At 43.3% G+C, this 23,467-nt stretch overlaps 1 protein-coding gene across 3 annotated transcripts in view; it reads left to right on the top strand.

Annotated features, from left to right (window-relative positions):
- The window catches only part of LOC110525088 (pikachurin), a 45,425-nt gene extending 23,716 nt beyond the window's left edge, over positions 1 to 21,709 (top strand). Inside the window, exons 8-24 of one of the 3 annotated variants that reach the window (XM_036979361.1) lie at positions 1,066 to 1,181; positions 2,622 to 3,042; positions 3,735 to 3,835; positions 3,935 to 4,035; positions 4,286 to 4,430; positions 4,787 to 4,976; positions 6,395 to 6,520; positions 7,404 to 7,647; positions 7,887 to 7,998; positions 11,708 to 11,824; positions 13,896 to 14,076; positions 14,531 to 14,554; positions 14,919 to 14,997; positions 15,305 to 15,448; positions 17,723 to 17,806; positions 18,506 to 18,609; positions 19,776 to 21,709. In XM_036979361.1, the coding sequence (XP_036835256.1) occupies positions 1,066 to 1,181; positions 2,622 to 3,042; positions 3,735 to 3,835; positions 3,935 to 4,035; positions 4,286 to 4,430; positions 4,787 to 4,976; positions 6,395 to 6,520; positions 7,404 to 7,647; positions 7,887 to 7,998; positions 11,708 to 11,824; positions 13,896 to 14,076; positions 14,531 to 14,554; positions 14,919 to 14,997; positions 15,305 to 15,448; positions 17,723 to 17,806; positions 18,506 to 18,609; positions 19,776 to 19,927 (2,441 nt within the window). In that variant the 3' untranslated portion in view covers positions 19,928 to 21,709. Of the gene's footprint in view, positions 1 to 1,065; positions 1,182 to 2,621; positions 3,043 to 3,734; positions 3,836 to 3,934; positions 4,036 to 4,285; positions 4,431 to 4,786; positions 4,977 to 6,394; positions 6,521 to 7,403; positions 7,648 to 7,886; positions 7,999 to 9,998; positions 10,442 to 11,707; positions 11,825 to 13,895; positions 14,077 to 14,530; positions 14,555 to 14,918; positions 14,998 to 15,304; positions 15,449 to 17,722; positions 17,807 to 18,505; positions 18,610 to 19,775 lie in introns of those variants that run through there. The other 2 variants (XM_036979362.1, XM_036979363.1) reach the window with 2 other exon arrangements.
- The last annotated feature ends 1,758 nt before the right edge of the window (positions 21,710 to 23,467 follow it).

Raw genomic sequence — 23,467 nt, forward strand, 5'->3', positions numbered from 1 at the left:
GAGGCAGGGAGGGGAGCGTTACACATCCCCATTTGTAGTTCCCTCCCACAAAACAAAGAATAAAGAGGACAGGATAATTTTAATGCCAATCATCTTTACCATAACACATTGAGGACTCATTCTGTTTTCACTCTGATTGAAAACGTTTTCTCCTTACTAAACACAACCCCTTTTATTTCCACTTCTACATTATGGTCAGGAGTAACCTTACCCCACTCCTACATTATGGTCAGTAGTAACCTTACCCCACTCCTACATTATGGTCAGTAACCTTACCTCACTCCTACATTATGGTCAGTAGTAACCTTACTTGACTCCTACATTATGGTCAATAGTAACCTTACCTGACTCCTACATTATGGTCAGCAGTAACCTTACCTCACTCCTACGTTATGGTTAGGAGTAATTATTTTGAGGTTGTTCTGCACACACACGCACAGACACACAGTATTATATGTGAAATAAATAATTTAGGTTGGGGATTCTAAACATCATAGTGTTTTTGTTTCCTACTGTCTGGCCGGACTCAGCCTGGTCTCTGTCTGCATGGTCAGTCGTATATCTGGGGGACAGGTTCCAGTATGTGGTGAAAAAAGCTCTCTACACTGTGACAGGTAGACCTAGGACAACTACTCTATTAGCCTGGTCCCAGATCTGTTTGTGCTATTATGTAAACTCCTTGTCATAACTTTGACACGACAGCATAAGCTGATCTAGGACCAGGCTACTACTGTATATCATCCATCCCTATAAAGGGGATCATCCACCAACATTTATTAGCTAATCATCATCATCCTCAGCACCATGGGCTCCCTGTGTGTTTGCTGCCCACTCGACCAAGTCCCGACCATAGAGTTGGATAGAGTACTCGCCACAAGGCCCGTGTTAGCATGGCTGGCTATTTCGAACTCTATGTTCCCCACCTGTCCATCTGTCTGGAGAGTCAGACTAACTGTGACATTGTGACTCACTGTGCTCTTGTCATAGTCTCATGATGCTGATATTGTACTTGTACTGTACACTGTGTCGATTTAATTCTATACATAATAGTGTCCATGTCCATAGGCACAGCAGAGGTTGGCAGCAGCGGCTATGGCCAGCGCTACATCACAGACGGCAAGATCAAAGATGAAGACGGATTTGACATAGACGACTCTGACTACGATGTCTTCATTGAGGAGGTGGGTCATCAGGGCTCTGGGGTTATGTTTTCCTTAGGTACAGATCTAGGATCCTCTTACCCTCTCTCAATCCTAACCTTAACCATTAGTGGGGGAAAATAAAAACTGTCCCAAGATCAGTGTCTAGGAGCAAATTCACCCTAGACCGGTCACAGGGGCCCTAGAAACCAGGGGCCCTAGGAAAGCCACCCTACCAATCTTATCCTTATCTCAGTCATATCCCAATCCGGCTATTCTCAGGGCAAATATTTAACAACCGTATGTTCCCGGTTTCCTTGTTCAAAAAGCACTTTTAATGCAGATTATCCATTGAGATTTTTTTTTGGTCCAGGGATAGGGTTAATTTGGGTACAGGAATAGTGTTCATTTGGGTCCAGGAATAGGGTTCATTTGGGTCCAGGAATAGGGTTCATTTGGGTCCAGGAATAGTGTTCATTTGGGTCCAGGAATAGGGTTCATTTGGGTACAGGAATAGGGTTCATTTGGGTCCAGGAATAGTGTTCATTTGGGTCCAGGAATAGGGTTCATTTGGGTACAGGAATAGGGTTAATTTGGGTACAGGAATAGTGTTCATTTGGGTCCAGGAATAGGGTTAATTTGGGTACAGGAATAGTGTTCATTTGGGTCCAGGAATAGGGTTCATTTGGGTCCAGGAATATGGTTCATTTGGGTACAGGAATAGTGTTCATTTGGGTCCAGGAATATGGTTCATTTGGGTACAGGAATAGGGTTAATTTGGGTACAGGAATAGTGTTCATTTGGGTACAGGAATAGGGTTCATTTGGGTACAGGAATAGGGTTCATTTGGGTACAGGAATAGTGTTCATTTGGGTCCAGGAATAGGGTTCATTTGGGTACAGGAATAGGGTTCATTTGGGTACAGGAATAGTGTTCATTTGGGTCCAGGAATAGGGTTCATTTGGGTACAGGAATAGGGTTCATTTGGGTACAGGAATAGTGTTCATTTGGGTACAGGAATAGTGATCATTTGGGTACAGGAATAGGATTCATTTGGGTCCAGGAATAGGGTTCATTTGGGTACAGGAATAGTGATCATTTGGGTACAGGAATAGTGTTCATTTGGGTACAGGAATAGGGTTCATTTGGGTACAGGAATAGGGTTCATTTGGGTACAGGAATAGTGTTCATTTGGGTCCAGGAATAGGGTTCATTTGGGTCCAGGAATAGTGTTCATTTTGGGTACAGGAATAGGATTCATTTGGGTACAGGAATAGGGTTCATTTGGGTCCAGGAATAGGGTTCATTTGGGTCCAGGAATAGGATTCATTTGGGTCCAGGAAAGCAGCTCTATAAGTATAACTATACATTTGGCAACACTGTTTGTTTTAGGCATGCACCCAGTCTGTCCAATAACTAATCCAGCAAACTAAACTAACTAACTAAGTGGCATCCCTCTTACTCCATCTTGCCGTTTCGAAGCTGAAGCCGTTCCCTGCCATTCCCAACGGTGACAACCAGAGATCCCAGCTCCGTTCCCGGTCTGGAACGCCGTCCTCTCAGCCAGGCGGGAACGTCATCTACAGGATGGGCATGGCCACACCCAACGCCATCCTCCTCCCCTCACCCCCCTCTGACCCAGAGCTGGGCTCCCCACTTACCCCCGTCACCCCTGAGCTGATCACCATGAGCCCCACCACCGACGGCCCTTCCTCCACCACCCTGCCTCACACCACCCCCACGCCCCCCATGACCCAGTGGATGGGCCCCGTGCCCAGGCTGTACGACCTAGCCTGTGAGGACACGGTGTGCCCCCCCGACAGCTTCTGCCTCAGTGACTACGACAGCGGAGGCTCCCGTTGCCACTGCAACCTGGGCCGCAGTGGTGACATCTGCTCCTACGGTGAGTCAGTCCAGGTCAGGACAGGGGGAGTTAACCCTGTGATGACAGGACTTGGACCTTGGATTAGGACAGGGACTTGCCAGCTTTCTTCTCCCCCTGCTCCTCTTCCTTCTGCTCTTCATGCTTCTCCTCCCCCTGCTCCACTTCCTCCTGCTCTTCAGCAGGAGGTACCCCAGAGACAGTGGCTGAGTTTGGGTCTATAGACATCCTTCTGGAAATGATCTGTGTCCTCTCTTTCTCTGAAAATGTCTCTCTAGTGGAGATAGGGTCTGTGGATAGGGTGTCTCTTGTGTAGGCCTAATTCTGTGTCATGAACATAAATTGATCATGTGGAGCACAGGGAGAAGGGGGGAAGGGGGGTCAGAGTTTCGAAAATGTTTGTGTTTCACCTAAATTCAACTGGGTCGTATTCATTATTCACCAAACAGAAGAAACAAATTAAAACAAGGATGGACTATACCTGAGCTTGTCCAATAACCAACACTCTTTTTGCTTTCCGTTGTACAGCCTTTTGCCACGGTGTGCCCTAATGAATACCATCATGATCTTCCACCTGGTTCTGCCTTGCACTCCTATGTTTTTGAGCCCCAGTATTTGAATTCAGTTGAGTGTGTTGCATGTTCACACTGACTTGATCGATGCCATTGTAAAACACAGTGATGAGCTGGTGTTTCCTGCTCTGTGTTTGCCAGGAGTGACGGTGCAGTTCCCAAGGTTCTATGGCCACTCCCACATGACCTTTGAACCTCTGAAGAACTCTTACCAGACCTTTCAGATGACCCTTGAATTCAAGGTACAGTACTATACCGCTGGTTGTGTGTCTGTGTGTGTGGTCCGTGCATGTCTGTGTGTGTATTTCCGTCTGTATCTGTGTGTGTGTGTTGTGTGTTAGGCAGACTCGGAGGATGGCTTGTTGCTGTACTGTGGGGAGAATGAGCATGGCCGTGGAGACTTCACCTCTCTGGCTCTTGTACGAGGCAAGCTGCATTACAGGTGTGTGACCAGTGTGGTTGCGGCGGGTTTGTCAGGGTGTAGGGTGAATTTGCCCCTTGATGCTGATCTTGTGTCAGTCTTGCATTTTCCCCAACAATAATTAAGGTTATTATTGGGGGAGGAGAAGCTGATCCTAGATCTGTACTTAGGGGGAAATTCATCCCAGACTGTGTGACAGTGATTAGGCATGCTGTGATAGGGTCAGTGTGGTTGCGGCGGGGGAGACAGACAATGTGTTGTGGTTTTGCAGGTTTAACTGTGGCACTGGGGCAGCTCAGATAGTCAGCGAGACTCGCATGGTGCCGGGACAGTGGCACACTGTCACCGTATTCAGGGACGGCATGAGTGGCTGGCTGAGAATGGACAACGATACGCCCATTTCAGGACGCTCACAGGTGAGGGCAGAACACACCAGTGGCGCCAGCAAGATTTTAGATTGGGTCGATATTTCACTGAGATAGAAGTATGATCTATAACGGTCAGTGTATCAAATGCCACCTGATTCCCTACATAGTGGACCACTTTTGACCAGAGCCCGATGGGCTTCCTTTTGGACTCTGGTCAAAAGTAGTGCACACTATAGAGAATAGGGTGTCATTTGGGATGCATACCTCCATGATTGACAGGTGATAATCCCTCTCATTAGAGAGCTTTAGTGCATCGCCTTTTCTATTTCTCTTTTTACGTTTAGCCAGGATTAGCTATAGATTTGCTTGACTGTAATGGTTGACCCTCTCTTTCTCCCCCACAGGGACAGTACACCAAGATCACATTCCGAAGCCCGTTGTACTTGGGAGGGGCTCCCAGTGCCTATTGGTTGGTCAGGGCCACAGGGAGCAACCGGGGCTTTCAGGGCTGCATCCAGAGTCTGACCATCAACAACAAGGCTACGGATCTCAGACCCTGGCCCCTAGGCAGCGCTCTGAGCGGGGCAGACATCGGTAAGGGAGGGGGGTCCGATCCATACACGTCTGGATGTCCAGCTGGCTTATATCCTCTTCATTCCCAATGGTTTCTGATGTTTCTTTGTTTTTCATTCAAGTCTTATAATCGTAGTCTTCTACCTCTAGTTTTAGTTCTAGCACTTCTAACAGAATTTGTCACTTGGTCCAAATCCCATGAATATTCGGATGTACTGTAGTCTATCATCCCATGTCTTTGGCCATGTCTGTGGAATGAATCTGTCCCCAGGTCAGATTTGAGCTGGAGAGTTGTCTGGCTTTCTGTAGGTCAACAGTCAGACACCATATTGATTAGTGCATTTATACCGGGTGTGGAGTTGAATGGACAGTCAATGTTGATGAGAGTCGACAGAACGAGGGAGATACACCGCTGGTTCTCACTCTGTGTCAAAGTGGTAACTCACACTGTAGCGCCACATAGGTGAAATCAATGAGGTGATTTGTCAAAAGAAATATGATATGAAATACACATCCCATCCCATAATGATGATATGTAGAATAGGGATAGACAGCAGTGAAAAAATAGACTTCACTTACGCTTGGCTCTTCGTCTGTGGTAATGTCATCCACATTCCATCTATTGGTCAAGTCTGGCTGTACAAGTAAATTCATTTAGAGTTAGAGGGCAGTTAAAGAGATAGTTCATTTAGAGTTAGAGGGCAGTTAAAGAGAGAGTTCATTTAGAGTTAGACGGCAGTTAAAGGGATAGTTCATTTAGAGTTAGAGGGCAGTTAAAGAGAGAGTTCATTTAGAGTTAGACGGCAGTTAAAGGGATAGTTCATTTAGAGTTAGAGGGCAGTTAAAGAGAGAGTTCATTTAGAGTTAGACGGCAGTTAAAGGGATAGTTCATTTAGAGTTAGAGGGCAGTTAAAGAGAGAGTTCATTTAGAGTTAGACGGCAGTTAAAGAGATAGTTAATTTAGAGTTAGACGGCAGTTAAAGGGATAGTTCATTTAGAATTGGAGGGCAGTTAAAGGGATAGTTAATTTAGAATTAGATGGCAGTTAAAGGGATAGTTAATTTAGAGTTAGGGGGCAGTTAAAGGGATAGTTCATTTAGACTTAGGGGGCAGTTAAATGCATAGTTAACTTAGAGATGGGGGCAGTTCAAGGGATAATTCATTTAGAGTTAGGGGGCAGTTCAAGGGAGAGTTAATTTAGTTAAGGGTCAGTTAAAGGGATAGTTAATTTAGAGTTGGGGGCAGTTAAAGAGAGTTCATCATCATCATAAAACACAAAACACATCATCAGAAATGTAGCTTTGTTCTGAAAGTGAAAACTTGACTGCACAATTTCTTGGGATTGTATTAACAGTGGACACCTTTTTTGTTGTTGTTGTTGTGAACTGTTTCTTTAAACCCTGCAGCGCCTATGTGTATCCTTTCCGTTTGTTCCCCAGGTGAGTGCAGTGACAGTGTGTGTGAGATGATCACCTGCGACAACAGAGGAATCTGCTTTGCCAACCGAGCGGACGGGTACATCTGTCTGTGCCCTCTGGGCTTCAGAGGCATGCTCTGTGAAGAGAGTGAGTCACCTTTCTGTCCTCTAGTCTGCGTCACACATGGCCCATAGGGCTCTGGTCAAAAGTAGTGCACTGTGTAGGGAATAGGGTTCCATAGGACTCTGGTCAGAAGTAGTGCACTGTGTAGGGAATAGGGTGCTATTTGGGATGCATAATACTGTACTTCTCTACAACACAAACTGTATAATGCCAATTGTGAATAAATGTAGATATTAAATACTGACTTCTGCCCATTCAATTATACTTGACATCCGACATAGACATGTTTCTTTCTTGTGCTACTTAGATAAATCAGCCACACCCTGTATGCTACTTAGATAGATCAGCCACACCCTGTATTCTACTTAGATAGATCAGCCACACCCTGTATGCTACTTAGATAGATCAGCCACACCCTGTATGCTACTTAGATAGATCAGCCACACCCTGTATTCTACTTAGATAGATCAGCCACACCCTGTATTCTACTTAGATAGATCAGCCACACCCTGTATGCTACTTAGATAGATCAGCCACACCCTGTATTCTACTTAGATAGATCAGCCACACCCTGTATTCTACTTAGATAGATCAGCCACACCCTGTATGCTACTTAGATAGATCAGCCACACCCTGTATTCTACTTAGATAGATCAGCCACACCCTGTATGCTACTTAGATAGATCAGCCACACCCTGTATTCTACTTAGATAGATCAGCCACATCCTGTATGCTACTTAGATAGATCAGCGTTTCGATTTTGAAACATTTTCCAACTCCTCTCCCCTAACCCTATCGCAAACCTGTCACCCTATCCCAAACCTGTCACTTTATCCCAAACCTGTCACCCCATCCCAAACCTGTCACTCTATCCCAAACCTGTCACTTTATCTCAAACCACTGCCAGGTTTCCTGCTGTCTCTGCCGCTCTTCAACGAGACCATGTTTTCGTACGCAAGCGCCCCTTGGCCCCAGTCCCTCCTCAGTTACCTGTCCTTCATGGAGTTTGAGATCACCTTTCAGCCGGCCAGGCCTGACGGTACGCTGCTCTACAGCGACGACGCCAGCAGCCGGGACTTCTTGGCCATCAACCTGGTGGAAGGATACGTGGAGTTCCGCTTTGACTGTGGCTCTGGAGGGTCTGTCATTAGGTACAGGCTTCATTGAAAGATCTGTTTACAGGATATGACTCTGTTACGACTGTTTTGTAATGTTTGTAGACTTGTGTTGGCAACTCTTTGTTCATATGTATAGGAAATGATGACTGTTTGACCCATGCTTTTCCTGTCTGTGTGTGTCTGTGTCTGTGTGTGTATGTGTGTCTGTCTGTTTATGTGCGTGTGCATGTGTCTCTGTGTGCGTACGTGCGTGTGTGTGCATGTGTGTGTAGGAGTGAGGAGCAGGTCAGTATAGGCACATGGCATGAGCTGCGGGTCTCTCGTACAGCCAAGAGTGGCATCCTGCAGGTGGACAACCAGAGGCCCATGGAGGGCATAGCTGAGGTACAGGACTGGACTAGGATTTGACATTTCCAATAACTTTCCCAAAAATTCCCAGGTTTTCCAGAAATCCTGGTCGGAGAATTACAGATGTCCTACCTTTTCTATCCTGATCCCTGGGAATTGTTCGATTGGGATTTCCAGAAAACATTTTGTCAGCCGGTTATTGTCATGCGAATTGACCGTTAATTAACATGAACATGTTTAGCATCTTCTGGCTTGCACACATACAAGCCACTGATGCCAGACCTTTGGAACATCTACATTTTAAAAAGTCAAACAAATTAATTGAATATAATACACCATCACAATAAATACATTATTTATTTTAGGCAGGTCTAAAGAAACATTATGATATGAAGAAAATGTATTTCAGAAAAACTGAATATGAGTTGGCCCATTGTATGTTATCTGGCTATGTGCCATGCCTAGGCTGTAGGATTATTCATTTAGCAGACAAGATAGGCTTAAGTCCTGTGCCATTATTTTATATTATATGATTTAATAGTTAGAAGAATATAATCCAATATTTTTCCCAGTCCGGAACAAGTGTACATATGAAGTGTCCTATGTTGAGCATTAAAGTGATCATTTGAAACAGGTCCTATACACTGGTCCTATACACTGGTGCTATACACGGGTGCTATACACTGGTCCTATACACTGGTGCTATACACTGGTGCTATACACTGGTCCTATACACTGGTCCTATACACTGGTGCTATACACTGGTCCTATACACTGGTCCTATACACTGGTGCTATACACTGGTCCTATACACTGGTCCTATACACTGGTGCTATACACTGGTGCTATACACTGGTCCTATACACTGGTCCTATACACTGGTCCTATACACTGGTGCTATACACTGGTCCTATACACTGGTCCTATACACTGGTCCTATACACTGGTCCTATACACTGGTGCTATACACTGGTCCTATACACTGGTGCTATACACTGGTGCTATACACTGGTCCTATACACTGGTCCTATACACTGGTCCTATACACTGGTCCTATACACTGGTCCTATACACTGGTGCTATACACTGGTGCTATACACTGGTCCTATACACTGGTCCTATACACTGGTGCTATACACTGGTCCTATACACTGGTCCTATACACTGGTGCTATACACTGGTGCTATACACTGGTGCTATACACTGGTCCTATACACTGGTGCTATACACTGGTCCTATACACTGGTGCTATACACTGGTCCTATACACTGGTCCTATACACTGGTCCTATACACTGGTTCTATACACTGGTGCTATACACTGGTCCTATACACTGGTCCTATACACTGGTCCTATACACTGGTGCTATACACTGGTCCTATACACTGGTGCTATACACTGGTCCTATACACTGGTGCTATACACTGGTGCTATACACTGGTCCTATACACTGGTGCTATACACTGGTCCTATACACTGTTGCTATACACTGGTCCTATACACTGGTCCTATACACTGGTCCTATACACTGGTCCTATACACTGGTCCTTACACTGGTGCTATACACTGGTGCTATACACTGGTCCTATACACTGGTGCTATACACTGGTCCTATACACTGGTCCTATACACTGGTCCTATACACTGGTCCTATACACTGGTCCTATACACTGGTGCTATACACAGGTCCTATACACTGGTCCTATACACTGGATTTAGAGTTCTTTGGCAACATTAGTTGTGAATGATACAAACCTTATAATGTCTTAGAAATCAAACATATATGGGCTGCATGATGCGACTATAGGCTGCTGATGATTTGAGAAAGTCGCAAAAACATTGTTGCCGCCCATAGCATTGAATGGAAGGAAAGCCAGCGAGCATTTGGCCTCCCTTGATAAAGAAATATATAAAATAATAGCCAATCAGCGTTGAGCTAAACTGAGTGAGCTCAGCTGTGATTGGTCCTGGTGCACACAAAAAAAGTAAAGGGAAGCCAGCTTGGATTTGTCTTCAGACCAATCACATCACATCACGAGCCAAACGTCATTATTGACAGAAAAAAACATGAATTGTTGTATCTCGTTGTGTTGTTGTCCTCCGGTGGCTAGCGAGCTAAAATCATCCCTTTCCTAAAGTAGCCATGGATGATGATGATGGACTAAAGTAGCCATGGATGATGGTTGTATTTAATTCTCCGTACTGGCCAATGATTAAGGCGGTGGTTCTGATCCAACCATTAATTCATACATTGTTGTGCCCCTGGCCTGAGGATGGAAGTTGAAGATGTAGCTAGACTTAGTATGCTAATGTTAACTAGCTGGCCTGGCGTGCCGTTGCCCATGAAGTTAAGCTAGCGAGCAAGTATTTTAGCCAAGTAACCTAGGACAACAAAAAATAATAGCGTGTACTGTATGAAAGAGCCATATACTGTTTAGGCAACATGAAAGAGGAGGACGGCATTGGCGTTTTCCTACAAGTACGAGTAAATACACGTTTTCACACATACATGCACACACAAACACACACAGAAATCAATACCATGGACAGCCATGTCATATTTAGCTTACGTTGATTGGACTAAATCGTTTTTGGTATATTTTAGTTGTCACTGTATTAGACTAAGCACGGGTGATTAGATGATGTTGAAATAGTGCTGGAATAGGGGAGGCAGCTCCTGTTTTCTTTTCGACTTGCGGTAACTCTCTGTGGTCCTAAATCAATAGTTGTTTTTAATAGTCTGAAAATGTAGGGAAACATGACCTTGCTGTAAGTCATGTAACCGTTTGTTACATGCAATATGTTTTGTTGACTTCGCCGGACAGATGTGGCTCTCCGGTTTTGTCATGAAACAAATTTGTGGTTGAATTTATTTTGTCACTGTGTCCAGAGTGCATAAAAGGAGATTACCATGACTCAATACTCACGTGGAATTTTACTGCGTTTTTTTTGTCCAATTTTAACTGAATTTGACATTTCTCATAACTGCCTGTAATATGGTCACCACAACATCCCTACACTTGACCATGTAGCCTGACCATGTAAAAAGTCTAGGGCACAGTGTTTTCCTAGGTCAGGAGGCATGGTAAGGAGCAATTCTACTGTGACTTCACTCTACTGTGACTCTACTCTACTGTGACTCTACTCTACTGTGAATACGGTGACTCTACTGTGAATACTATGACTCTTCTGTGACTCTACTGTTACTCTACTGTGACTCTACTCTACTGTGACTCTACTGTGACTCTACTCTACTGTGACACTACTGTGAATACTATGACTCTACTGTGACTCTACTGTAACTCTACTCTACTGTGACTCTACTCTACTGTGACTCTACTGTGACTCTACTGTGAATACTATGACTCTTCTGTGACTCTACTGTGACTCCACTGTGAATACTATGACTCTAATGTGACTCTACTGTAACTCTACACTACTGTGAATCTACTCTACTGTGAATACTGTGACTCTACTGTAACTCTACTCTACTGTGACTCTACTGTGACTCTACTCTACTGTGACTCTACTGTAACTCTACTGTGCCTCTACTGCGACTCTACTCTACTGTGACTCTACTGTAACTCTACTCTACTGTAACTACTGTGGCTCTACTCTATTGTGACTCTACTATAACTCTACTGTGACTCTACTCTACTGTGACTCTACTGTAACTCTACTGTGACTCTACTGTGACTCTACTGTAACTCTACTGTGACTACTGTGACTCTCCCTCCTCCTCCAGGGAGCCTTCACTCAGATCAAGTGCAGCTCTCCTCTGTTCATCGGCGGAGTTCCACAATATGACAAAACCAAGAGCGCCGCGGCCGTGCTCCGCCCCTTCAGCGGCACCATCCAGAAGGTACACTGTTACTGTATAGATGACTCAGGTTGAGGGGCTGTGCCCTGTCACACCGGATGCGTCCCAAATTGCCCATAGGGCTCTGGTCAAAGATAGTGCGCTGTGTAGGAGAATTGGGTGCCACAGTCTCTCCGGGGGTCCGTTCAGTTCGATTACATGTTTGCTACATTGTGTAACGTCTTGTACTGAACGACACGTTTCTTGAACATTCTTGACTTTGAGGTACGTTTGCTTCGTTTGGTGGGTGAGGCGAGGTGTGTCTTGAAGCAGAACGTATTTAAAGGGCAGGGGCTATTCCGACAGCGTTCCCCAAGCCACAACCCAACCCCGTTTTTTTTCTCAACTGGTTGTTCAGAACCTAACCCAGACGATGCTAGGCCAATTGTGCGTCGCCCAGAGCCTGGGCGCGAACCCAGGGACTCTGATGGCACAGCTGGCGCTGCAGTACAGCGCCCTTAACCACTGCGCCACCCGGGAGGCCCCCTGTTTCTGTTTTTAATTGAACGTTGCATTATGTGTTTTCATACTGAACGCAGCCCAGCTGTTAGGTTCTTACTGCATGTGTCCCAGAGTTCCTAGTAAATGATGAGTCAGATAAAGAGTCAGATAAAGAGCCAGATAAAGCATCAGATAAAGAGTCAGATTTTGAGTCAGATAAAGAGCCAGATAAAGAGTCAGATAAAGAGTCAGATAAAGCATCAGATAAAGAGCCAGATAAAGCATCAGATAAAGAGTCAGATAAAGAGTCAGATAAAGAGCCAGATAAAGCATCAGATAAAGAGTCAGATAAAGAGTCAGATTTTGAGTCAGATAAAGAGCCAGATAAAGCATCAGATAAAGCATCAGATAAAGAGTCAGTTAAAGAGTCAGATAAAGAGTCAGATAAAGAGTCAGATAAAGAGTCAGATAAAGAGCCAGATAAAGCATCAGATAAAGAGTCAGATTATGAGGCAGATAAAGAGCCAGATAAAGCATCAGATAAAGCATCAGATAAAGAGTCAGATAAAGAGTCAGATAAAGAGCCAGATAAAGAGTCAGATAAAGCATCAGATAAAGAGTCAGATTATGAGGCAGATAAAGAGCCAGATAAAGCATCAGATAAAGAGTCAGATAAAGAGTCAGATAAAGAGTCAGATAAAGCATCAGATAAAGAGTCAGATAAAGAGTCAGATAAAGAGTCAGATAAAGCATCAGATAAAGAGTCAGATAAAGAGTCAGATAAAGAGTCAGATAAAGAGTCAGATAAAGAGTCAGATAAAGCATCAGATAAAGAGTCAGATAAAGAGTCAGATAAAGAGTCAGATAAAGAGTCAGATAAAGAGTCAGATAAAGCATCAGATAAAGAGTCAGATAAAGAGTCAGATAAAGAGTCAGATAAAGAGTCAGATAAAGAGTCAGATAAAGAGTCAGATAAAGCGTCAGATAAAGAGTCAGATAAAGAGTCAGATAAAGAGTCAGATAAAGAGTCAGATAAAGAGTCAGATAAAGAGTCAGATAAAGCATCAGATAAAGAGTCAGATAAAGAGTCAGATAAAGAGTCAGATAAAGAGTCAGATAAAGAGTCAGATAAAGCATCAGATAAAGAGTCAGATAAAGAGTCAGATAAAGAGCCAGATAAAGAGTCAGATAAAGAGCCAGATAAAGAGTCAGATAAAGAGCCAGATTTTGAGTCAGATAAAGAGCCAGATAAAGCATCAGATAAAGAGTCAGATAAAGAGTCAGATAAAGAGTCAGATAAAGAGTCAGATAAAGAGTCAGATATCCCACAAACACAACAGATTTGTCTTTTCAAATACATATTAAAGTGTTGGGATGGCCCATTTGACCACAGTATTTTTTTGTGTATATTTCTCCTATTGTTGTTAATGTGTGTACTGTGGCAAGTTGACATATATTTTACAACGGTCAACTCAATTCATTAATGTATTTGTTCGTTTGTTAATTCATTCAGTACTTCATTCATTAATTTGTTTGTGTAGGAGAAGGAAACAATACAATGATTGTTCATTTAATGTTCTCCTCTTCTACCTGCCCCCCCCCCCACCCCCCTCCCCTCTACTTGTTGTGTCAGCTGGTTCTGAATGACCACAGCATCCCACTGACCAAGGACTTTGCTCTGGGGGTGAATGTGGAGAACGCAGCCCACCCATGTGTGCAGAGTCCCTGTGCCAACGGCGGCACCTGCAGGCCCAAATGGGATGGCTACGAGTGTGACTGCCCTCTCGGCTACGATGGCCGGCACTGCCAGAAGGGTGAGAGACAGAAAATAAATTGTTCACACGTCCACATTTTCCACAAGTTATAGGCTACATTCCGTAGGACATTCCGTAGGACATTCCGTAGGACATTCCGTAGGACATTCCGTAGGGCATTCCGTAGGACATTCCGTAGGACATTCCGTAGGACATTCCGTAGGGCATTCCGTAGGACATTCCGTAGGGCATTCCGTAGGACATTCCGTAGGGCATTCCGTAGGGCATTCCGTAGGACATTCCGTAGGACATTCCGTAGGACATTCCGTAGGACATTCCGTAGGACATTCCGTAGGACATTCCGTAGGGCATTCCGTAGGACAAGGTAGATTTTCAACATGTTGGTGTAAAAATATTCTGCATTTAAATTGACATTTTAATGTATGTAATATAATTGAACAACATAATCTCTCCTAAACCGTCGTCTTATCTGTTTTATGCTTTCGCTGTGCAGAATGTGGGAATTACTGTTTAAACAGTAAGTTTTCTATCACCATTATGTTCGTAAATACTCGGCTACCTCTGTTCATCTACCATATCAGACTTTAATAACGCTGTTTGTACACTTTTTTTGTTTACCTAGGGTGTATTTACTAGGAACCGCACAGAACAAACAGACAAAAACCAGGAAGGAACTCTCATGAATTTGTAAATCAGAAACTCTCAAATTCGTTGCAAAACGTGTTCAGTTGCAAAATAGTTTTGTTACAGTGTGCACTAATGAATACACCCCTGTTCATTATCCTGTGCAGCGTTGTCTGTGTCCTGGTTCCCCCTCAGTTAGTACCATGTTTAGGAGGACATCTAGTGGCCACATTGTGTAAATGTTATTTTCTTTTCAGCTGTCACAGAGGCCATTGAGATTCCACAATTCATTGGCCGCAGCTACCTCACATACGACAATCGTGAAATCCTGAAAAGGTTTGTCTACGTGTGTGTGTGTGTGTGTATGCATGTACGTGTGCTCTAGAGTGAAAACACTACCACTAAAATAGTACTTTCTGAAGCATTAGGTTCAGACAGAAATACTATGACTTCAGCACTAGTTGAGTTATACTGCATGACATAGTTTCTGTATATTAGCTTTAGTCAGATGATGTACACTACACAGTCAGCCAATGTGAGTATAACACAGTCAACTAGAAAGCCCTCTGGGTTTGTGGGATTCTAAGGAAAGTGCTGAGTGTGCCACTCTGTGCTGACATATCCTGTGTGTTTCCCACCCCAGGGTTTCGGGCGTCAGGACCAACATGTTTATGCGCTTTAAGAGCACGGCGAAGGATGGTCTGTTGCTATGGCGAGGCGACAGCCAAGTGAGGCCCAACAGTGACTTCCTGTCTTTAGGACTGCAGGACGGAGCACTCATTTTTAGGTGAACCCCTGACGTTACACATCACTCGAGTCCACACCTTCCCTTTCCCTAATGGTAAACCCCTGATGTTACACATCACTCGAGTCCACACCTTCCCTTTCCCTAATGGTAAACCCCTGATGTTACACATCACTCGAGTCCACACCTTCCCTTTCCCTAATGGTGAACCCCTGACGTTACACATCACTCGAGTCCATACCTTCCCTTTCCCCTAATGATGAACCCCTGACGTTACACATCACTCGAGTCCACACTAGAGGTTGACAGGTTAATGGGCATGGCCAATTAATTAGGGCTGATTTCAAGTTTTCATAACAATCGGTAATCTGCATTTTTGGACACCGATCACGGCCGATTACATTGCACTCCACGAGGAAACTGCGTGGCAGGCTGACCACCTGTTACGCGAGCACAGCAAGGAGCCAAGGTAAGTTGCTAGCTAGCATTAAACTTATCTTATAAAAACATAATCAATCTGAACATAATCACTAGTTAACTACACATGGTTGATGATATTACTAGTTTAACTAGCTTGTCCTGCGTTGCATATAATTGATGCGGTGCCTGTTAATTCATCATCGAATCACAGCCTACTTCGCCAAACGGGTGATTTAACAAGTGTATTCGTGAAAAAAGCACTGTCGTTGCACCAATGTACCTAACCATTAACATCAACACCTTTCTTAAAATCAATACACAAGTATATGTTTTTAAACCTGCATTAGTTAAAAGAAATTCATGTTAGCAGCCAATATTAACTAGGGAAATTGTGTCATTTCTCTTGCCTTCTGAGCAAGCAGAGTCAGGGTATATGCAGCAGTTTGGACCGCTGGCTCGTTGACCATTTCTTCCTAACAAAGACCGTAATTAATTTGCCAGAATTTTACATAATTATGACATTACATTGATGGTTGTGCAATGTAACAGCAATATTTAGACTTAGGGATGCCACCCGTTCGATAAAATACAGAACGGTTTTACTTATTTCACTGAAAGAATAAACATTTTGTTTTCGAAATTATAGTTTCAGGATTTGACCATATTAATTACCAAAGGCTCATATTTCTGTGTGTTTATTATATTATAATTAAGTCTAGGATTTGATATTCGATAGAGCAGTCTGACTGGGTGGTGGTAGGCAGCAGCAGGCTCGTAAGCATTCATTCAAACAGCACTTGTCTGCGTTTGCCAGCAGCTCTTCGCAATGTTTGAAGCACAGCGCTGTTTATGACTTCAAGCCTATCACCTCCGGAGATTAGACTGGCAATACTATAGGGCCTATAAGGACATCCAATAGTCAAAGGTATATGAAATACAAATGGTATAGAGAGATATAGTCCTATAATTCCTATAATAACTACAACCTAAAACTCCTTAACTGGGAATATTGAAGACTCATGTTAAAAGGAACCACCAGCTTTCATATGTTCTCATGTTCTGAGCAAGGAACTTAAATGTTAGCTTTTTTACATAGCACATATTGCACTTTTACTTTCTTCTCCAACACTTTGTTTTTGCATTATTTAAACCAAATTGAACATGTTTCATTATTTATTTGAGACTAAATGTATTTTTATTTATGTATTATATTAAGTAAAAATAAGTGTTCATTCAGTATTGTTGTAATTGTCATTATTACAAATATATATATATAAAAATCGACCGATTAATCGATATCTGCTTTTTTTTTGGGTCCTCCAATAATCGGTATCGGCGTTGAAAAATCAGACCTCTAGTCCACACCTTCCCTTTCCCTAATGCTTCCTGCAGAAGAAAAGCCTCCTCTGGTCATGCTGTGGTAAGACAGCACAAAAGGTCTGGGACCAGGCTGGTAAAAACATTGCCCAGCCTTTTCTTTCCGTATCTTTGGGACAGTTTCCTGGATACAGATTAAGGCCAAGATTTATTGCAATTCGCGTTAGATCCGCAATATAGGGCAATTTGCATTTAAATGTAATTTCCGATAAGAGATTGACATATGCAGCGTTCCCCGTGAATGCGTTCCCCGCGAATGCGTTCCCCGTGAATGCGGGACCATTGCCTTTGAAAGGCTCATAGCACGAAAAAGATGAATCCCAGCTTAAACCTTAAAACTACTCTTAGACTAAAAAAGTAAGCTCCGTACACCATTTTGTTAGTCCAGGACTAGGCATAATCAGCGTCTGGGAAACCAACCGTTTGAGTTGAGCCTTGTCGAATGTGCATCGTTTCATTCCTGGCTGTGGGATGATTGTAGCAGTAGTTCATTCCAATGTTGTCTTCCTGTGTCTGTAGCTATAACCTGGGCAGTGGTGTGGCCAATGTGATCGTCAACGGAACCTTCAGCGATGGAAGGTGGCACAGAGTGAAGGCTGTCAGGTGCTTTTCAATGCCTTTCTCACTTGGAAATGAAAAGAAGAAAAATACATTACATTCTACTAGGGTTTCTGGGAATAAAACATAATGTGTCTTATCGCAGGTGGCAAACTTGTATGACATTGTAGATTCATCTCCCATTTGATCTAGTATCTGTTGTAACGTTTTGTGCATATGGAATCAGGCAGTGTCTAAGACATTTTGGGAAGAATTTGGAGGTCTGTCTCATTGCTTCAATTGGACTTCTTTAGACAAGTCTGGGAAATAGACATAAAACTGTGTGTGTATTTATGTTTAACCGCGCGCGTGTGTGTGTTTCTCTGCCTTGATGTGTGTGCGTATCTCAATGTAGTCTCTAGGCCAGTGTACAGCGGCTTCATGGGCACAAAAAATACTTGAGGAATGACAGTATATGACAGGATTGACAGTAAATGACAGGAACGACAGTAAATGTACATGTATTGTACACCAAGACCCCATCAATGGACAGCTTTATGTAACTTTATGTAACTTTATGTAGAATACATCCAGACTTAGGGTCCAAATTGATTGATTCTCTCATGACCTGCTTAGCTCCATTTTATTGAGGGGGTAGAAAGATGAAAGAAGTAATTACTCTCTTCCTATCTGGAACCTCTCATCCATTCTTCTCCCTCCCCTCCCTTTCGTTGTGCGTCCTTCCTGTTGTTGTGTGTTCTTCAGGGACGGCCAGACTGGGAAGCTGACAGTCGATGACTATGGGGCCCAGACTGGCAGGTCACCTGGGAAGATGAGACAGCTGAACGTCAACGGGGTCTTGTATGTCGGTATGTCACCACCACAGCTATTTAGTCACCTATATTATTTGTGGGGTTGCACATTGTGTCACTCCAACTCTGAAAGTTCTGTGACTCCCTGGCTGACAGTTTCACTAACTCCATTCTCAATTGCCGCTGATTCAGATTTCATCCAAAGTGCAATGTCATCGTATTTTTAAGAAACTATTGTGTAGTTTACACTAAATCATCATTAGTCCCCGTTAAAAGTGACTGGGCAGGGAAGTAGGTGCAGCCACGGCAGGTAGCCTGGCGGGTAGGAGCGTTGGGCCAGTAACCCAAAGGTTGCTATATCGAATCCTCGAGCTGACAAGGTAAAAAATCTGTCGTTCTGCCCATGAGCAAGGCAGTTAACCTACTGTTCCCCGGGCGCCGATGACGTGGATGTCGATTTAAGGCAGCATCCTGCAACTCTCTGATTTAGAGGGGTTGGGTTAAATGCGGAAGACAGATTTCAGACTATTCATTCCATGGATAGTCTCCTGGATTCTCATTGCATCCTCAGTTCCAATGTCTGTCTGTCTGTCAGGCGGTTCCTCAGTTCCAATGTCTGTCTGGTGGTTCCTCAGTTCCAATGTCTGTCTGTCTGGTGGTTCCTCAGTTCCAATGTCTGTCTGGTAGTTCCAATGTCTGTCTGTCTGTCTGGCTGGCGGTTCCTCAGTTCCAATGTCTGTCTGTCTGGCGGTTCCTCAGTTCCAATGTCTGTCTGTCTGTCTGTCTGTCTGGCAATTCCTCAGTTCCAATGTCTGTCTGTCTGGCGGTTCCACTGTCTGTCTGATGGTTGGAAGACTAAATGTAAGCTAGTACAACCTATGTTGATCATGATATGATGATGATGATGGTTAAGATAGCAATAACAACAATGATAATAGTTATGACTGTGATGATAATGGTTATGATGGTGATGATAATTGTTATGATGGTGATGACGATGATGACAAAGAAAATTATCATGATTATAGTGATGGCAATTTGGGTGATGGTGATGATGATGATTTTAATGGTTATGATGGTGATGATAAGGGTGGTCATGGTCAGAAATGCCATATTGTAATTATGGTGATGATGATGATGATGATGATGTTAATGGTCATGATGGTGATGATGAAGACGAGTAGAATTAGAACTTTAATGCCTGATGTCTCTGCTCTGCCTAGGGGGGATGAAGGAGATTGCTCTGCACACTAACCGGCAGTACAGTGGAGGTCTGGTGGGCTGCGTCTCACACTTCACCTTGTCCACCGACTACCACCTCTCCCTAGTGGAGGACGCTGCCGATGGCAAGAACATCAACACTTGTACCAACTAAAAGTCCTGTGTGTACAGGGCCCGTAGTCATTAAGCATCTCAGAGTAGGAGTGCTGATCTAGAATCAGTTTAGCCTAGATGAGAAAGCATGGACAGGGGGACCTGATCCTATATCAGCACTTCTACACTGAGATGCTTTGTGAATACGAGCCTTGGGCTTTCTGTCCACTCAGCAGCAAGACACGTTCACCCAAGGACCCAATAACACAAGTGCAACGAGACTGGAGAGACCTTGCTAGAACCTCCTGAAATGTAAGGTTGCAACTTTGACATCCGAAGGACAATTTCATGGGATGGTTTCGACGATATCCATATATTTTTTTCTACATCCTTATTGGATGATTTGGAGAACCAAAAGATGTAGTAATGAAGGATGTTTTTGATAAAGTGACATGATGTTTGTAGAAAAATAACATTTTTTTAGTTGTATTTTTGAAGCCTGCTCTTGGCACACAGAGTCATGTTATTGTGATTGTTGTGTTGTGTTGTGGTGTCTGTATCAACAAGTCCATAGACTACAGTGTTTTTGACTTCAATTCATGTGAGTTGTTTGCAGGTTGCTAGTGTTTGGTGGCACCTTAATTGGGGAGGACGGGCTCGTGGTAATGACTGGAGCGGAATCAGTGGAATGGAATCAAATACAACAAAGACAAGGTTTCCATGCCATTTACTCCGTTCCGGCCATTATTATGAGCCGTTCTCCCCTGCTGGAAGGTGATGAAGAAGCCGTGAGTGTCTAGGTATTTCTTTCTTTCCCCTGTCTGGATATCAGGACATTTTCCTCTTTCAGTATCCATGTCTCTCTGCTTTTTCTCTACAGCAAAGAAATATGCCAGATGGACACTATCATTATTGCAAAGAAAAATATACAAGTCCCCAGTGTTTCCCAAACTTGGTCCTCGGGACCCCAAGAGGTGCACGTTTAGTTAACACTACACAGCTGATTCAAATGATCAAAGCTTGATGATTAGCTGACTATTTGAATCAGCTGTGTAGTTCTAGGGCAAAAAAACAAAACGTGCCCCCTTTGGGGTTCCGAGGACTGAGTTTTGGGGAAACCCTGGTATAAGTCAACCAAAATAATGTGTGGAAAACACTATCACCCTCTTCATTTGATATTATGTACTGCACATGTCAGCCTTTCAGTTGTGTTGTCGCTCCTGTTTTGAACCGAATGAGTTTCCCCAGTTGTGTGTATTTGAAACCGCAAATACCAATAGTACATTTAGTTACCATGTCATCTCAGGCCTAGACTTACTGCAATAAGACGTTCACCACCGAGAACATTCTGACAGTGTTCTGTGTTGATATTTTGTCTGATTTTGGGAAAGTTTTTGTTGCTAAAATGTTCATGTTTGATTTAAAACATAAAATAATACTCAATGTCCAGAGAACATTGCTAACGATAGATATTTGAAATAAAAAATGTGATTGATTTCAATGAAGTTGAACCAGGTAGCCGTTATCTAGCTAATATGTTACCGTTTTATTTTAACTGTGCTATGGTAACTACTGCATCCCACAGAAATCAATGAAGACATTGCCACAGCTTTTAAGTTCCCTCTTTTTGTGAAGATGATGGTTTTTTACCATGCTCCTTTTGATGTTCCTTTGATGTCATTATATATATTTTGTCTATGGCCTACTGCCAAATCTTTGAATAATTGCTCCCCTTCTGACTGCTAAGAATAAAATGACTGGCTGAAGTGGACTATTTTACAAAATTGCCTCCACAAATAGTCAGTGAAAGAAAATGTTGGTTTGACACAAACACATTTTTGTTCTTATATCGTCGTGGGAACCTAAAATATCTTTCCATTCCAAATCCTCTTTTCCTTTAACCCATACCCTACCCTAACTCCTAAACCTGTTACCCTAACCCGAATTCTAACCCTAACCATTAAGCTTAAAATAGCCTTTGTCCTCATGGGGAAAGTGGGAAATCTGTACAAGGGATCATTTTCTTTGTTCTACTATTCTTTTGGGGACTTTTGGAGATTTTATGTCCCCACAAGGATAGAAGAACAACCCCCCCCCCCCACACACCATACACACACACTTTTCTGTTGACGAACTTGAAGCTGCTTGAGTCTCACCTCGTCCTTCACCTCTTGACCGCTCCTTCTGTGAAAGAGAAGAACAGTACAAGAATCACAGCAGGAACTGCCTCCGTTGGATCGTTTCTTGACGTATTGTTGGCTTGGAAAAATCTGACTGTTTATTACTTTGGATGTGTGTTATGAGTTGTTTGTTTGAATTCCCTTTGGATGAGTCTTTCGACATCCCTGTGATGAATGACACACTTGAGCAACTTGAGCATCGTCCTACAGTTTGTTGTCGTGCACTGTGACTTCACTTGTTTCTATTGGGTTGCAAAAATATATATATATTTTTTTCAGAGAGCTGTGTTGACATGCCAGGATGGATCTCCAAAACAAATCTGGCTTTATACCTGCGGTCTGAACAGGTAGAAAGCCAAGGTTGGTGATTTACTGCCACCTGGAGTTATGGAGTGTTTGATCTTTGATCCTTCTTAACCCATAGAAAGATCCATCCAGATTACTACTTCAAAACGGTGAAAGCCGTTGCAATGGCGCTGCCCATGCGAAAAACAGGCTTTGGGGCCAAGTGCGCCCTCTATCCAACTATGGAGCCGGGTGCACATCACACACATGTCCATTAACAGATTGCAGCAGCTACTTTCTTGAATGAGATCAAAAGGGCGCTCCAGCAGAGAAGGGAGCATGATTTCACATCCCCAAAATGCCATTGAATAGTAGACATAGAGGTTACATTTGATTTGAATCAATAGCTGGGCGATTATTTTGTGAATCTGAAATGTCACGCCACATCACATCCCAACATTCCCCCTTTGACCTGGTTTCTCTCCCCTGCTGGGTGTTACCAATAATATCAGTGCTACAAATCAATGACGTTCCTCCACGCCCTGGGCCAGACAGGCCAGTTAGCTGTTCATGCGGGGATCCACAATCTAGTCTAATTTCCACTGCATCTCTGACCTAATTCCCTTCTTTCAAATGGTGCACTTGACCACTTTATCGTTTGAGTTGAACAACAGTGGAAACTCCTTTCATTCCGATGCGCCTTACACCAAATTCTATATTCCTTTAAATCCACGACAGGGAGTATGCTAATGCTTTCTGGAAGAGGAGATCTGGGACGCTAGCTAAAGATAGGAGCAGACATGTATCCCCAAAACCCAGAAATATGTTCAGACATTCACGAAAAAGGCTTTGCCATTAGAGTGATGAAATAATGTGTATGGGCTTTTCCTGGTAACTGAAGTTTATATGCTGATAAACACTGATGATAAGCCAAACCCTTTATGATGGTTGAATGATCTCCAATGAAACAGTGTGATTATGACCCTGGTTTAGCTCAAACTGCAGGACACTACAGTACATTTTGTGACTCTGTAATAATGTGTTAGTTAATTAATAAATGATGAATGAACAATTCTAGTCAGGTTATGCTGCCTGTAGCCACTCAGAAATGTCCAAATTGAGATTATTACATTATT

This window comes from Oncorhynchus mykiss, chromosome 6 (assembly GCF_013265735.2).
Source record: "Oncorhynchus mykiss isolate Arlee chromosome 6, USDA_OmykA_1.1, whole genome shotgun sequence".
In the NCBI taxonomy this organism is placed as follows: domain Eukaryota; kingdom Metazoa; phylum Chordata; class Actinopteri; order Salmoniformes; family Salmonidae; genus Oncorhynchus; species Oncorhynchus mykiss.